Source organism: Argiope bruennichi, chromosome 2 (genome assembly GCF_947563725.1).
Source record: "Argiope bruennichi chromosome 2, qqArgBrue1.1, whole genome shotgun sequence".
In the NCBI taxonomy this organism is placed as follows: domain Eukaryota; kingdom Metazoa; phylum Arthropoda; class Arachnida; order Araneae; family Araneidae; genus Argiope; species Argiope bruennichi.
Genome location: NC_079152.1, coordinates 103,160,557 through 103,179,139, shown reverse-complemented (window position 1 = coordinate 103,179,139; position 18,583 = coordinate 103,160,557). Strand labels below are relative to the sequence as shown.

Sequence of the window (18,583 nt, the reverse complement as noted above, 5' to 3'; positions counted from 1 at the left end):
CAATTTCAGCTTTGGAAAGACCACGTTCATGTAACACAATAATCTTATTTATCATTCTAAGTGCCCAGTATATTCTTTTATTTCCTGTCATTGCTTCGTGACTAAATATTAGAAATATTTACAAAAATTCCAACTGTATATTAAAAAGTTTAACGAAACTTCTAACTTGCAATTTTATTACATTAAAAACAGTCTTCCTTCTACAGAGAAAATAACAATAATAATTTATTCCAACTTTAAACATGATGTCAGCTTCTGCTAGCAGTTATTAACATTTGAGTGGTTCCCAGAACAAGAACAGTGATTTGTCAAGAAAATTAGAAATTACAATCCACTTCATCACTGTGTTTGTTATTCAGATTAAAGCAAGAAACACTTTATTGTATTGCAAATATTTGAATTTTGCTTTTGTTATTGAAATCAGAATTAAATTCTCTTTAAAATGACATGCAAGAGTTTGCATTTTGTGAAATATAACATTTTCTATAAGCATACAAAGTTAGAAAACATAGCGATTTTCAAAAGTGTCCACAATTTTGGCCACCACTGTATTTGCTATTTACGTTTTTGTTCAGATTGAATTTATTAAATTCATATAAAACTCTAGAACATTCTTGATTTGTTTATATATGAATTTATAATATTTATTTGATTTTATTATATTTGTTTATATATGGATATATATATAAACAAAGGGAATATTCTTGAAATGTTCAAGAATATTACCTATGCATTAATTATTTGTGTTAGAAGATCGTCCATTTATCCATATTGTTATAAAAAACGTTCTGTACTTGCTAGTGAAATAATCTTGTTACTCTAGATAATGGAAAATGGCGCTTAATTCACGAATGAAAAACGCTGAGCACATGTAACAAAAAAGGACCAAAATGTAGCTTGTAGAACAATAACAACACAAAGAGATGGTAAATATCTAAACAGAATAGAGAACAGTGAGAGCTATATCACAGAAAAAAATAACTAGAAAGTTTGGTCTCCGATTTTTCTTCAAAGAGATATTCGAAAGAGAGATATTCCAAAGATTTATTTCAAAGAGATATTTTTCTTCAAAGAGATATTTACAGTTTTGCTTTTCGACAATACGTGATATTACACAAAATTCTTTACAAGTATCTCAGGTCTCACTTCCTAATAAAGATAGGGCCATAATTCTTGAATTTTCTAGAACCTTCTTTTTTTGTAGCCAAACTCCCTGATTGATGATTTGTCATCTATTCAGCAGTTATTAAAAATAATTTAAAATAATTCTCTCTATATAAGAATGAACTAATACTGCAGGAAAACGGTATTTTAGATATTTCAATATATTTCAAACAGATAAACTGACTATCTCTAACAAGAAAATGTATATTATAAACACCAATGGAAATGAATAATGTAATATGTTTACAGCAACTATGGATTCTTTTTAGTCACAGGCGAGGTTATGAAGTATAGAAAACGGCGTTCCCCCGATAACGTCACATATTTAGAATATCGGGCAGTGTTTAATTATATTACTTTTCCATTTTGAAGGAATGCGAGGTTTATTTGAGGATGAGTGACGTTATTCTGAACTATTCTCAGAAGATATAGCTTTACCTAGATAGGGCCATAATTCTTGAATTTTCTAGAACCTTCTTTTTTTGTAGCCAAACTCCCTGATTGATGATTTGTCATCTATTCAGCAGTTATTAAAAATAATTTAAAATAATTCTCTCTATATAAGAATGAACTAATACTGCAGGAAAACGGTATCTTAGATATTTTTAACAATATATTTCAAACAGATAAACTGACTATCTCTAACAAGAAAATGTATATTATAAACACCAATGGAAATGAATAATGTAATATGTTTACAGCAACTATGGATTCTTTTTAGTCACAGGCGAGGTTATGAAGTATAGAAAACGGCGTTCCCCCGATAACGTCACATATTTAGAATATCGGGCAGTGTTTAATTATATTACTTTTCCATTTTGAAGGAATGCGAGGTTTATTTGAGGATGAGTGACGTTATTCTGAACTATTCTCAGAAGATATAGCTTTACCTAAGTGCCGTACAATACCAACAGAAGCACATTTGACCTATTAAGCATGGTTTAAAGAGCATTAGAGCCGCATAAGCGATGGAATTTTAGTGGATCAGGTTTCGAACTTGAAGCCCTCTGGTTCCAATACCGACGCATTTTGGTCCTTTCTCATTGATCAAAAGTTCTATATTGATATGGAAATTTAGTTTAATGATCTCATACAAAATTTTATTAGTTAGTAAACTGAATTTTTTATTTATTTTCTTACCATATAAACACTAAAAATTAATAAATTGTCTACTTTGATTTGAGTTTGGTTCAAAATTTGATTATGTAAAAATTATGTATAAAAGTTTATTTATTTAGCCTGTGTGCTTTTTAAATATCGTGTTTATAAAAAAACATAAATTGACAGTTCTACAGCTATTCAGCCATTTGGCAAGTTCGATCACAAACTTATTTTCTATGTACAACTTTGATGATAAAACCCATGTTAAAATTCATTAGTATAGTTCATAACTTTTTATTCATAACAATTTATTTCATTTACATGTTTTCTTTGACAAATTTCCTCCAAACTTTAATGCAAAGCTACGAATTTTGTGTTAAGTTTTCTTTTCAAATTTCCTTTAAACAACTTTTTGTGTTTTTGAGTTGTATTATCAGATAGACAGATAGTCACATGTAACTCTAAAAATTAATTTCTTTGAAGTTCTGTAGAGGTACCCTCTCATGTAATAATTAAACCTCATGTACAACCGTGGTCTTCATTACCTAATCGGAAAGCAGACACAGTATTAACCCGTTTACGTATTGGTCATACGAGATTCACCCATCTCCGTTTGTTACTAGGTGAACAACCACCTCTATGTTCCCAGTGTGACTGTCAAATGTCTGTCCAACATATATTGTCAGAATGTCAAAATTTCAATGCTCAACGTTTGCACTTCTGTCAAAATACGAACACTCCATTATCCTTCTTACTTGGTAAGACACCACATGTTCAAATTTTTGCATTTTTGAAATCAATTGGTTTTTAACCACATATTTAAGTTTTTTTTTCATCTTTCTAAAAAATTTTCACATTGTTTTTATAGATGAAATTTTATATTTTAATCCTGAAAAACACAGTTTGGCGCAGCATAGCCAACATCATGGCTTTTGTGCCAATAAAATCAAGAAAATCAAATCAAATTATCGAGGATCCACAATTTTATGTAAAAGGGGGAAGGAAAACCCATTCTAAAACCCATTCAAAAATAACCCTTCCAATGCTTATTTATTTGAGAGTATGTGAGAAGTATTGGGAAAACGACTCACTCTGGTTATATTTTAAACAAATTCTTGCTTTAAAAATATTAAGTTTGAAAATATTTTAATTCTGCATAATAAGAATTATATCAGCGAGTAATGCACTAAAAATTAAGAACTTGCAGTTTACATTTTCAAAATTCATTATAATATTCAATATATATATAATTAAATATTCTGATATGACTATTTCATATTTTTATTATAATTATTCTTTAAATAGCTGAACACTCTTAACAGATATTCTTTCTTTTATTTGTAGTGAAAATGGCGAGAGTTTTCAAGAATGTCAAGGCTTTTGTCAGCACACCTCCTGCCGAGCGTGCAAGTTTGTAGAATCCCACCAGCCCTGTGCGACCTGCACGAAAGACGACTTCAAATGCATTCGTGAGTTCGGAAGATGCATTCGGAAAGAAGCTTGCAAGGCTAAAGATTATCCCTGCGGGAAACTGAAATTCGTTAGTATTACAGTTTATATTAAAATTAGAGCCATTAAAACAAACAAATTTATGATAAAACAAGATTTTCTTGAAAAAAAAAGGAATTTAATATCAGATTTGATAGCTGACAACAAATTCAGTTAAAGATTGAAAAAAAAGTAATTTTTACTTTCTCGTTTATGTAGTGTAGAGAAAGTATCGACAGAAAATTCGAACCTGAGATTTTGATGGATGGCCACGTTAGAGACCAACTTAAGCTCAAAAAACACATTTTTGAAAAATGTCCTTCTGTTTGTCTGTGACAAAGATAAATAAAAAACGCTTACAACTAGATGAATGAAATTTGATATAAGGTATTTGCACCAAATTTGTAGATTTTTAGCAAATTTTGAACAAACTCCTTTCAGGGAAAATATGTCTCTCCGGTTGTTCGAATATAATTTAACGCGATACGTACAAAACGAAGAGCTATATAGATAAAAATTAGTACACATATTTAACATCTGTAGTGTAGACGCTTGTCAAATTTGGAGCCAAATCCAACAAATATTGACTGTATCCCCTTTCAAAAGCCAGTAAACGAAATAATTAAAAACGGAATGACTTAATTATATCATATTTTGTATGAAATTTTGTGACTGCAAGTGCAGTTTTGCATCAAATGTTTGTTTCAGTCGGTTGCAAAAAGCTTGCCTAAAATTCAAATTCGATTTTTTAGTTATATTACCGCATGTAAGGCATTTATCGTCAAATAACTCGCCAAGAATGGCACGATATATTCAGTAAAAATGTTAAATTCACGCCAACAATTAATATTTCGTAACTTTTATACGTCAATGCCATTTAAAGTGTTCTCTGGAATGAAAAGTGTATTAGAGTGTATGTGAGAAGGTTTTGGGAAGACAACTCACACTGATTGATTATAAAGAATTTCAAAATACTATGAACATATAAACTCTATACATGTAAAATGCACTGAGCCGGTTTGATTTGTGTATTTATTTTACAGTTTAGTTTAATTCAGTTACATTAAAATTCTGTTTTCAAATTATATGAATGACATTTTGGGATATGCTTCAAAAATTTCGCTAATAATCAGACGACGAGAACGATACCCGAGATGGAAGCCCATTACATATTGATATGAAACACCTGGGGGACGATGTTTCAGATTTAACGTGAACCACCCCATAAGCAGATCTTCGGTGGAATTGGGCCATGAACGTGCTATTCTCTGATAAAGATATTATAACTTTGCTCTGAGGCAAACTGTGTCTCAGGCATCATCCAAGAGGGAGGGAAAAAAAGTATGTTATAACATACATTATGGTTTAATTATCATGAAATGCTTAAAAATTTGAAAGAAGTACATAACAATTTCATTGGCCTAAATTATTTAGTTAGCTATCAAAAACAGATCTTTAAGTTTGTATTCAATTTTGTTATAAAATGAAGGATGGAGGGGGAGGGGAAAGTTGAGACACTAGGTTTTAAAGGTGAAATAAAAGGATATTAAGTCAAGAGAAAAAGCTTAATTATAGACATTTAAAGACCTTTAAAATGAGCAATGGTAGTTTAATTAGATCAAGAGTAAATTTTCAAAAGTGCTCATTAGGAAAAATATGGTTCTAATTTGAGCCAGCTTTCCTCAGTTTTACTTAAATAAGTGTTACATTAAGAAAAAATGATAAAAATTTTAGAATAATACCTGCATTATTTTTTGAAAAAACTGGACTTCTTTGGATAAAAAAACAAGGCCTTCAAAAAATATTTATAAGTTATTTTCTGACGGTCAAAATTCGGGGAGAGGAAAAAAAAATCATATTTTAAAAAACTGTTATTTTACGATTGCAGATGATATCATATTTGTCAATTAAAAAAACGAAGAAAATTCATTTAATTTATACTGTTAAAAGATGAGAGGTTTTCCTACTTTTAACTTTCTCGTAGACATAGTATAGAGAAAGTATAGTAATCGTCCAAAAATTCGAACTATAGATAGATTCGAACTATGATATCTCCACTTTTTAGACCTTCCCGAGTTCGAAAAACACATTTTTGGAAAATGTCCGTCTGTCTGTCTGTGACAAAGATAATTAAAAAAATGCTTTGAACTAGATAGATGAAATTTGGTATATGGTCTTTACATCAAATTTGTAGATTTCTATCGAATTTTGTGCAAACTCCATTCATAGGAAATCTGTCTGGCTCTTCAAATATAAGTTAACACAATAACTATGAAACAAAGAGAGCTAGAGAGATAAAATTCTCGACACAGATTTAAAATCTATAGTGTAGAAATGAATCAAATTTTGAATCAAATCCAAGAAGGGGTATATTGATTGTCTGCCTGTACCTGTCAGAAACATGCAAACGTGATAAATCGAAAACGTAAAGATTTAAATATATCAAATTTAGCATGGGACTTTTGTGTCGAAATTTTGTTTCAAACGGCTGGGAAAAACTCTTTTAAAATACAAACTTGATTTTCGAGTACTGTATGTCAGGGATTAATTAAAAAAATATCCCCAAGGATGCCGCGATAATGTTAAATCAACGTCAAAGGTTGATATTTCTTAACAACGGAAAGCCAATGCCATGGAAGACTTTTTTTAGGTTAACATTTTTATTAAAGAGTATGCGAGAAATTTGTGGAGAGATCATTTCTCAAATTGTTTAAAATTGAATTTTCCAACTGTTATATTCCATATTATAAAGGTTAGAATTATCCTAATTACCTCAGCATATTTATAAATTAAGTTCAATATTGGAAGTGCAATAAATTAGGTATCAATAATAATATCAGACCTTATGAATCAATACCTATTATTTCTAAAAACATTGAAAATGATAACATAATTTCATGTCATTATGTAACTTGTACACAATGCAATTAAAGTACTACTACGATATCTACAGGAAATAGCGACTCAAATTTACAGTGTTCTTCTAATTCGATGACAACCTTGCACACCATCTCAACAGAATTAAATAATTTCAAATACCTTTATGTTTTTTTTATCATGCAGATGCATTATCAACTATGCATGTTTTAAGCAGAAAACGTGAAAAAAATTTGGAATTTTTTGAAAATTTTTATTTTTATATTCATTAAAATATGCGTTTTTTTATAGAAATAAATGCAAATAATTGCACAAAGTAAATAAAAAACACTGCTGAAAATTGCAAAATCATTATCAAGGGGTGAACTCAAATCATTTTCTTCCTCATCGGTTTATGATCGGTCCCCTAAATGCCCTTGCGGCCGATTCTTCAGAACGAAATGTGAGTTTAAGCGTATTCTTCACCCTGCAATAGTTCGAAGGTAGCTCGTCCAGCTTTTATAGAAACATTCGAAAAAAAGTGTGTAAATTCAAAAGTGTCCAGATATTTTTTGATCGCACAATGCATATTATAAAGTGTGATGTTCAACAAGAATATCACACTTTATTTAGTTAAAAATATGTTTGACATTTTAAATCAGAGTTTTTTACATTTAATTTTATTTAATGTGCTTTAATTTGTTTTATAATTCATATTTTCAGAATTGGATATCGGAAAGAAAATTTCAGTGTAAAGTTCCGCCATGCCAGCCTCAATAAAAGAAACTGAAATATGAAGCTTCTACCCAACAATATTGCATTCATTACTTTTTTAACTGTTTCTTTCTACAAATTAAAATATTTTTTTTGGTGTGTGTAATATAAATTTGAAGCTTTTCCACAGCAATATTGTATTTATCTCTTTCTTAACTGTTTCTTCATACGAATTAAAAAAAAAAATTTTGGTTTGTGTAATATAAAAAAAAGGAATTTGAAAATCTCAGATTTTGAATATTAAAATACATGAGTTTTAATTGGAAGAAGAAAATTTTGTTTATTTAGAGAACATTACTATGTATTTTAATAACATTTCTAAGAGAGATATGGAGTAATCAAACATTGTATGTCCATTTAATTTGTCCATACATATGTCCATATATTTCTTCATACAAACAAAGTCACTATAGGTTTACATAATATTGTTCAAAAACAACAACAATAATTTTTTTTTGCCCAGGTTTTAAGATATCCTGAGCCTGCTGAATTCAAAACTGACAATATTTTTGTCAAATTGGCTCCAGTTAATGAAAAAATGTATATTTTCAATATTTCAATCAATTTTTAACAATTAATGTATGATACTAATGTTATTATTAGTGTTTTTAATTGTTCATTTTATTTATCTTATTTTATTTACATATGTAATATAAATGAATAGAATAATATAATATAAAAGAATGTTTAGGTCAGAGATTTACTTCTATTATTTCTTTTATTATTACTTATTCTTATGCATTTTCAAGCAATTTCATGGTATACTCTTTTAGTTCAAGATGTGAGAACTCTCTACTTAATAGTATGACTGAATATGAGATGAAAGAATGAAAATATATTTAATATAATAATATATTTAATAATAAAAATATATTCATCATAAAAATATATTAATTTATTATATACTTAAGATAATATGAATACTCATTGATTTAATTCGATAATTTGGCTAGTCAAAGCCAAGTCCAAAATGTTTTGCATTTAGATTAAAGAAAGAAAAAAATATATACAGTTTACAGAATCATGGAAAAAAGTGCTAATCAAGAAAGAGAGCTTGTATATTCCACTAATATATCTGTTATTTTTCTACACAAGATTATAATACTAATATTTTAAGGACTGAAGTCTTCATAAAGGTAGTTTCATAAGATATTTAAGAAATTTGACCAGATGAAAAGGGTGTAGTATTACACAATAGTAATAACTATCCTTACCTGCAAATTGCTAATTCTGAAAGAATTAAGAAATAATATCAAACTATTAATATGATCTGTTAGAAGCTCTTCTATTAGTAACATCAGCAATTCATTTGCATTACTATAAAAATGATCAACTTCATACTGTGCGTCCCTATCTAATTTGCTTGAGGCATGACCTTAATGGAAAAAAACTTAATTTTAATATTAAATTAATGATAATAAATGAATAATGTTAATATTTTTAATACTAAATTAATGATAATAAATAAATAATGTTAATAATTTTTAATATTAAATTAATGATAATAAATGAATATTGTTAATAATTTTTAATATTAAATTAATGATAATAAATGAATATTGTTAATAATTTTTAATATTAAATTAATGATAATTTAATAAATATTAAATGAATATTATCAGTGAGTCTTAGTTAGCAAAAACAAGATAATTCGCTGTACAAGATTTCACCTATGAAACAATTCTTTAGAGCATTTAATAAAATAGCGTTTGCTTTCAATACATTCATAAATTGTTTCCTGGATTAAACAATAAAATGTCCAAGGACTACTATTAATTTAAAAAAGTTAATTTGTTAAAATATTTTTAATAGGTTTGAAATAATTAAAGATTTTATTAATGATTTGAAATTTTCAGCATCTACATATGATACTTACTACATATGAATCTTACGCGTGACTATATTCCATCTTAGTCAATAAAAACTTTGGACAATCCTAAACTTCAGAACTATGAAGAGTTATTGTTACAAAATGATAGATTAGGTGATAATTTGAACAAGAAAGTTCTTTTTGTGTATAGCCATTTAAAATAAAATTCCAGACAATTATCTGGTTTCCATCTGGTTATTAAGGTAAAAAACAAAGAGAGAAGATAGATTCCATCAGGATATAAAAGTAAAAGAATAAAGATATTAAGGAATAGGGAATACTCCTTTGATGACAAATTACGCTGGAGCTTCATCTTGAAACTGCCACTACACATAAAAAAATCATATAGGAAATGCCTTTCCATCTATTAATGGAACTAATTTATTTAGTTAATTCCACCAGGATATTAAAGGACATTTATTACATTTAATGTAACTTTATCATACATTTTTTCTTTCCATTCATCATTATTTTCACTCATTATTTATTATTTATATATCTTGATATACTGAAGTTTATTTCTTTATTTCATTCATTACAAATAATTTAAATTTTATTTATGTGTGAACACACTTTATCCGGATTTTATTCCATTTCTGTATTAAGTTTTGTTCTATATATTGGTTATTATTTCGAATTAAGTTGATTAAGCGCGTTGATTAAAATTTTTTTAAATTTAATTTTGAGATTATTTCAATGTTATTTGAGTGCTGCGAGCATGTAAAAACAGAAATTTATTTTCTCTTGATCTCTAAAATCAGTCTTAAAAACAATGCTTGTTGAAGAATTAATATTACAAAATTGTCCTAAAATCTTCGGAATATCATAGACAATAAAATCTGAGCTGGGTCACTGCTCAACAATAAGTTTATAATATAATAGAATTCAACGATTCCTCAATATAAGGTTTTAAATATAATAGAATTCATCAATTCCATTTCTTAAGGAGCTAAGCAGTTTAAAATTATTAAGCAGTTTTTCTCATTCTCCAAAAATAATTCAGGCACGAAAATCAATAACTAATTTTAACAAATCAAGTGAATAAAATTATAAATAAATGAAAAAGCTTGGCTCTCTAAGATATATAATCATTTATTATAATATTTTAAAACGACTAATTTTTTAAAATATATTAATAAAAAGCTGGAAAATAATTTTTTTTTATTGTAGCATAAATATTCTGGGTTAGTTGAAAATTTATTAACAATAATTCTGAATTTTAATTTATAATATTAATTCATTGTAGGTTAATTTTCTTAACATTTTACTCTCAACGCCTCTCATTTTAATAAAGCATACTTTAAACACAAAATGTAACACAAATTAAATATAAATCCCAAAATTAAAATTATATATAAATCAAAATTCATCAATATTCACAATATTAAATATAAAACAAATGTCTGATTTTCACGTAACTTTTTTATTTTTATTATTTTCTTCTTTTATTTTCTAATATATGTCCTAATTCCTCATTAATGTTAGTATGCAATCTTCTAGTTAATTTCTCTTACTAAGTGGCCTTTCTCATATGAAACAATGTTTAATTAAAATCAATCGATTAACTGATAATTCACAATCATAGTTAGATTTCAATCTTCTAGTTACTTTTTCATAAATCTTCTACCAAGTGGCACCTCTCATACGAAGCAATGTTTAATTAAATTCAATCGATTAATTGATACTTCTGAAAATATTAAAATGCAGTTCTTCTACCGAGTTATACACAATCATTCATTATTTCAGAACCCTAGCTCCTCAGGAAATCAGTAAAAATGGATGGCAAAATGTGATCTTAGTAAAAATGAAAAATGTACAGCTACAGAAGTAAAAACAAGAGAGCAGAGAAGTAAAAACAAGAGAACAACAAGCTTACTCATCGACCAGAAATAGAATACCAATACATCACCATTTAAAAAAACCATCCACAGATTCATACAGAAAAAATATTGGTATATCAAACTAAAGTAATTAAAACTGAAATGAGTTAAATGTCACTGTCAAAGTTAATAGTGTTAAAATTATTGTTAACACTATTAACTTTGAGACCATTTGTTACAAAAAAATAGTATTTTTCAAAGCAACCATTTGTTACAAAGCGATCATTTGTTACAAAGAAATTTTTGTACTTTTCATACTATGACACAACTTACCAATTAATCTAAAACTGACTAAAATGTCTAAGCAGTTTAAAAACCTAGGATACTATTACAAATGAGCCGAGATGCCAAAAATGGCTTATTTATTTTGTAAGGGAAGGTAATAGAGGAAGAAACAATTATTTACAGATCGTTTTTAATTACTTTCAATTCGCTTAAAAAAATAAATACATTTAAGTGCTATACAGGGAAAGAAGAACGTAAAGAAATAAAGATAAAAAAAATACTGAAAGAAAGTAATAAAAAGAACAAATGGCGAGCTAAGTTGTTTTCCGATGCAGTTTATTTCCCAAAATTGAAACATTTAAAAGGCAATTTGAACGGATTATAGTATTAATTTTTAACCCGCTCTCTTTATTCTTTTTAAGAACAAAAAAATTACAGAAGATTGCTCGCTTGGCAGCATCTCTGGAGCCTGTTAGATAAGACGAAAGTTATTTCCGCTGTTTAAAGACAGGAAATTGAAACCTAAGCTACGATGAATCCTGTGGACAGAACGATAATGACGAATACTTTATTCTCCAATCTTTCCCATTAAGCCTAGAAAGAGTCATTTCCTCAAGAAAAGACATTGAAAATAATGGAAGAAAGTTTAAATATTTGAACATCGTAATCTTAACAAGAATGAAATAAGCGTTTGGAGAGTAGAGATATTAATAGGGTAAAGACATACTTCGTACTTCTAAATTGTTCTGGAAATAAGGACATAACTTCTGGGATAATGAGTTTGGGAATTGCTTTTAAAGGAGTGAAGTTAGAAATGGTGAGTTCGTCGGAAATGATTGTTCTAGATAAATGATCAATGTGTTATTAAAATTTAATGCAATTCAAACAGTTTATTTTTGATAGGTATTTGGTAATTTCAGGATCTGCTATTTTCTTAAGACTTATAAATGTCCTTATAAAATTTTTTAAGATTTCTTATTAATTTTTAAATACTGTCTAACCAAAAAGTTTCTTTGCAAAATAATGAATTTCTATATAATTTGCCCTAGTATCGTTTACGATTCCAAAAATTTTAATTTAATTACTTCGTATTTCATATAATTTACTTCGTATTTTCATATAATTTAATAGACTTTCATATAATTTTACCAGTGATTTTTTGCAAATTTATTAGAACAGAAGAGTTAATCATGTCTCTTGAGGAATTAAATTTAAACGATGAAATCGAATCTAATAGCGAAAGAAATTTCTTTTAGTTAAAGATAACTCAGCGTTCATCCCGGCTCTTGAGGAAATAAATCCAAACTATGAAATCGAATATAATACAGAAAGTAATTTATTGTAGTTAAAGATAACTCAGCGTTCATCCCGGCTCTAGGAATTAAATCCAAACAATTAAATCGAATCTAATAGAGAAAATAATTTCTTTCAGTTAAAGATAAATCAAAGTTCATCCCGGCTCTTGAGGAATTAAATCCAAACAATAAAATTGAATTCTAATAGAGAAAGTAATTTCCTTTAGTTAAGGTTAATTATCTCAACATGAAAGAGGAATTAATATTACAACAACTGTTCACTAAACTATTACGAAGCATCTTAACATCCATTGTTAAGAACTATTCCGTTTTCAAATTTAGAACCACCATGAGGATATATAGATAATGTCCATATTCGATTATTTTAATGAACACTTTGCTTCTTTGCATTATAAAGAACTTAGTTTATCAGAAAAAATTAATCTATCTCTCCTTTAAGCACTAGGCATACATATTTCATAAAATAGTTTTTGATTAAATATTCTGAAGTGTTTTTGATTAAATATTCTGAAGTATAGCATTCTTGACCTAAGACAAAGAATGCTATACCCAAAGTAGGCTTTTCTTCCAAATTAAAAAGCTGTTAAAAATTATACTATAACTTGTAGAATAATATAATTGAAACACAAGTAAAAAAACCTCAGTCTCTAAATTCGGGAACTTTTTTTTAATGCTCTTTATGTTTTATGAGTTAAGAAAGCAGAAATACGGTTATACAAACTGAAAAAAGGAAACTCATTTAAGAATTATTTATGAAGGTAAAAAAATCATTAGATCAGAGCCATATACGTATTGAACAATTCAAGCGATATTTATGTATCAAAGGAAGCAACTGCACTTACAAAAATGAAAATAATATATCAAAAATAATTTCAGAAGATAATATGAGCAATACTTAGAAATTACACTCATGTCCATAAATTAAGGTTAATGCAAGTTCAGGAAAATAAAGAGTCAGAAGCAAAACAAACGTGAATTATTTGTAAAGCCTATTTAGTAAACAAAAGGTAAAGAGCAAAAACGATGCTATATGTTTGATATCATTAATAAGAATTGCGATGTTTTGCTCTCTGTAGCAAACTACGAACCCCCCCCCCCCTATTTACAAAAACCAGTATTACATGGTTGGTATGAGGCTTAATACATAATATGTCTCTCAGACGATGCAATATAGAGCGCGCAATGCCTAGACATGTTGAGTATCAAATTATTGATCTGATCTTGGGGAATATTACACCACTCATCAAGCAATGCTTTCCGAAGTTCCAGTAGACATGTAGGAGGTGGTTGACGGACTGCAACTCGTCGGCCAAGCATGTTCCACACATGCTCTACTGGATTCAAGTCCGGTGAGAATGCTGGTCAGTCCATACGGGTGATATCCACCCATCGAAGGCATTCTTTTACGATGTTTGCACAGTGAGGACGGGATTTGTCACCCATAAACACGAATTCTGCACCCATGTTACGAAACAAACGTACATGTTGTTCCAGAATGACGTCCCAATAGATATGGCCTGTCATGGTTCCAATTTGAACATGCAGGTCAGTTCTGGAACCCATAATAATTCCTCCCCAAAACGAGCAATCCTGCACCACCATAACGGTGTCATTCAGTGATGTTCTCTTGATGGTAACGGGTACCTGGCACTCTCCATATGAAAGTCCGGCGAGAATCAGACTGCAAGCTAAACCTGGACTCGTCGGAAAACATCACACAAGTCCACCGTTGCGGTGTCCACAATGCATGCTCTCGGCGACAGTGAGTTGAAGTAAGTGGAACACATTTGACAGGCCTACAAGCATATAGACCAATCTGCCGTAAGCGTCTGTACACGGTCTGCATTGAAACTGTCGTACCAGTGGCTGAAGAGTGCTGACGAGACAGGTCTGATGCTGTGCTCCGTCTGTTTCTTTTGGCAGTAACTGCCAAATACCCTATCTTCATTCGGCGTTGTAACTCGGGGGTGATCTGTTCTGTAGCGTCTACTCACATTATCATCATCTTGGAATCGTTGCGAAAGCCGGGAGATGACACTCTATGAGATTCCAAGTTCCTAGGATACTTCCAGTTGGGTACACTCACACTCCAGACGGCCGATAATTCTATCATGAAAAAATCATCCAAATGCATCCTTTGTGTCATAACTATGCGGGTATTGCATTAAATGATTGAAATGCATCTGTGAAATAAATTCAACCGATCATAGCAAACAATTAGATTCTTTCAATCCATATGTCCTATATGTTGACGATTTAGATCTAATAAACCTTTTATGACATCTGTGAATTTCTCTTCAAAGTTGTTATAAAAGGGCTGATTGGGTGTTTGAATGGAATGCAGCTATGGGCATGGAAAAGAACCGTTTCTCTCTCGAAGAAAGCAAAAGTTGAGACAATTGGTTTTTAATAAGATGTAGACTCAAGAAAAGCTTCTTTGTCTTAGTACTTTCACCTGATTTCCTGCATTTATACCTTTCTGACAAAAGGCAGAACAATACATCAGAATGGTAATCCAATCCATAGAGTATACAATTGAAAAATGGAAATTGTAAGAGGCTTATCCAACATGCAACGATTGGCTCCATTGCAAATTGGAAACAAACATGGTTCAAGAAATATTAATAATCTACTAAATCACTTCTATTAACAGATCTATTATCGAATGTGTAAGTATAGACATGATTGTAAGGCTGTTTTTTTTTCTCATTCCTATTTTACAGTGATTACTGTTTATCTTTCTGAACGCATTCAATAATCATGGAAATCGTCCCGTGAAATGGGTTTTCATGTATGAGATGCAGAATGGTAGTTTTATGACATTCTGATCATACAATATTTCACAAATCTTTGAGTCTTTAATTACTTTTACCTTCCATTTCAAAAATGCAATATTTTGAATAACTTGGTATAAGTCCTTATTGATGCTGATATTTTATATTTAGTCAGCATAAAATGTTATAAAACTAAATAAACCTTTAAAAACAGGAATATAGATACTTTAAAACGTGATTATTCTGAAAAATCGAAGCTCCATTTTGCAAAATTTCATATTTGTTGGATCAAGCATTTCAAACTTGCCAACATTAAATTGTCATATTTTGATTATTAAATTTACAAAGTTAAGGAAAGAGAACGAGAGAAGTCAGTTACATATGGTATTGAAAAACCTGCTAAGATTGAAATGATATTTTCTTTCTATAGACTATTTGAATCGGAGATCAAACAAGAAAATCTACCAACAACTTACCAATTTAGGTAAATCATCATGGAGCAAATATTCATATGGATAAAGAATCATGTCTCCTCTTATGTTAGAATGCATCATTAATACCGACGATTACATCAATTAAAAATTATAAATCATGCCTTTTATTAGAGAATGAAAATGTCATTGTTTTAACTCTTCAACAGAAATATTGATTTAAATTGATTATTGTTCGAAAACCAGTAAAATTTAAAAGTGTTTAAGTATTTTATGACTTTAAAATGAACAATTTGTATCTCATAAAACACATTTTTATAAATTTCAAATAACGTTTAATCTAAGCATATTTTAAAATAGTTCACACCTAATATAGTTCAAGCTGCACTATGAAGAGAATGCTAGAGAAAAAGTTGACAAATGTTTTTGTTTCTGTCTTTTTTTTGTGTCAATCAATTTATTCCCATAATATTCTACTGAGGAATCTAGAATGCCGAATAATTTCGTTGGAAACAATTTGATATAAAAGGATACCAAAATTGACTTCTTAAGTTTGAAAAACAGCTAAATTCTGAATTTTATTTGTAATTGAAGTAGGTCAATACAAATTTAAATAAGAATTGTAACAGATTTTTTATAACATATTTTGCTTTCTATACCATAACATTATCTTTAGTACTTGCCACTGAGGAAAGCATAAACTCAAATTATGTACAGATATGAAACGACTAAAAAGAGAACGCAAAGAAGAAATGGCTGAAAAGATACTATCTTGTTCGTAATAAATGAAGGTAATCTATCGCATGAAGAAGTAAGCTTAATAATGGGTATAGAAGTCTGTTATTTTAAAACGTTATTACATGTTTCCGCGAAAGAGATTCGATGTGGAAAAAGGCGAATGCAATCGACCACGAAGATTGAACTTCCGGAAAGTAGCTTTTATGGTAGTAGTTCTTTTCTTATCTTGTTTCTAATTGCTTAAATTTCTCCACTAAGTTGATGGATAACATGCGTACTGATATAAAGCCAATGTTTTACTGTAATTTAAAATACTTTCTTTGTTATGTTAAAATAATATGAAAGCGATTGTTCTTAAGTCAGTTTTTCCTTGTACCAGATTTCTTTTTTATTTTTCTATAAATAATGGCTAAGACTTTATAAATAATTGCGATAATACAAAAAAAATCAAAATATAATTTCAGTCTAAACTTAATTAATATATTAAGAAATTTTAATTAAATGTCTTTGCATAAAACTCCTGAAGATAAAAATGTAGTTAAAAAATTAAATTATCAAAAAAAAAAAAAAAAAGTCGTGGATATTCCTAGGATTTTGTAACATGGATTTGTTAATTTGTGGAAGATGATGAGATTACATTTTATGTTTTGATAAATGGGAATAAGATTAACAAGAATTTGAAAACTCTTACAATAAAAGCGAAGACCGAATCGCGAATTTTACTATTGCAGCTCATTATTTCTAAAATAATTTTTACTTTTTTCCTATATTATATATGATTTTGAGGAGAGATTTTAATATCCATGATTTTGCTTACTGTTTTTGAAATTTGTAAATATTTTATTTTAATCAAGAGACTTTAAAGACAGTGAAAATGTTATTCTAATGTTCCCTTCAGAATTTTCGAAAATAAAGCGAGTTTTACATTTAACTTCTTCGTGTAACGGAGAGAATCGAGTATGCGTTTTAGAATAGTGCTGTTACGGAAATCGTCCGGTAGGTGTATGTTCAAAAAAGTGCAATAAGTTAAACAATAAAAGAAAACGCTTTATTCTATGAATACTCTGAAAACATGAAACGCAGGTGACTGATCTAGTATACATTGACAATAAACTAGCAGGAAAAAAATCAATAAATAAATAATAGCAAATCATATAAACTCCAAGAAAAAACAAACAGGAGAGTTCACTCTGAGATTCTACGAAGAGAATTTCTGCTTGTATGAAAGATAATTAACTACTGCTCTTCGTCTTTTATAGACTCATAAAAAAGTCTGGAAATTTCCTGAAGGATCACAAGATTTAGGTTTTTAACAAAGATATCGTCATATTTCTCGTAATTTCCAGAACCCTTACTTTTATTGCCAAAACTTCCAAATATATTTATAGTCAAATCTGTAAATCGTCGCAAGGTCGAAGATAATTGATCTAACATTCAGTCAACAAACTCTGTAATTCCATGTAAATCTCTCGTTCCAGTGAGGACACTAATGTAGTAAGAAAAGAAAGCTACAAATATTAGATTTTAGATAACAAAGGAAATATTAAAAGTAAATATGCAAAGGAAATATTTAAGACTATTATAGATTAATAATATACACACGCGTTGTTTTTGTTTTATTTGATTCAAAATTTGATACAGATGCAGAGCTCTGATGTTCAGATCATATACTAGATTTTAATTATTTAACTCATTGTGATCTTTTTCTTATCATGGCTACTTAAACACGGCCAAACAATTTACTCTTTAATGGATTTAGTCCTTAAATTTACAGTTTGATATAAATATCACATACGAAATTCATTTCTCAAGCTTATGGCATTTTTGAATTATGTTCGAATAATCATGATAATTCAAAACGACAGACAGACAAATAACCATTTGACAGATTGCATTCTATGCAGAATAAAGTATTTCAATAGATTGGAATCCAATACAGATTTGATACAGAACAACAGTGCTACAA

The 18,583-nt window shown here is 29.0% G+C and overlaps 1 protein-coding gene across 2 annotated transcripts in view; it reads left to right on the top strand.

The window, feature by feature from the left end:
- LOC129961715 (uncharacterized) overlaps positions 1 to 7,507 on the top strand; it is a 30,915-nt gene extending 23,408 nt beyond the window's left edge. For both annotated transcript variants that reach the window (XM_056075257.1, XM_056075256.1), the window contains 2 exons: positions 3,610 to 3,805; positions 7,333 to 7,507. In XM_056075257.1, the coding sequence (XP_055931232.1) occupies positions 3,610 to 3,805; positions 7,333 to 7,389 (253 nt within the window). In that variant the 3' untranslated portion in view covers positions 7,390 to 7,507. The remainder of the gene's footprint in view (positions 1 to 3,609; positions 3,806 to 7,332) is intronic.
- The last annotated feature ends 11,076 nt before the right edge of the window (positions 7,508 to 18,583 follow it).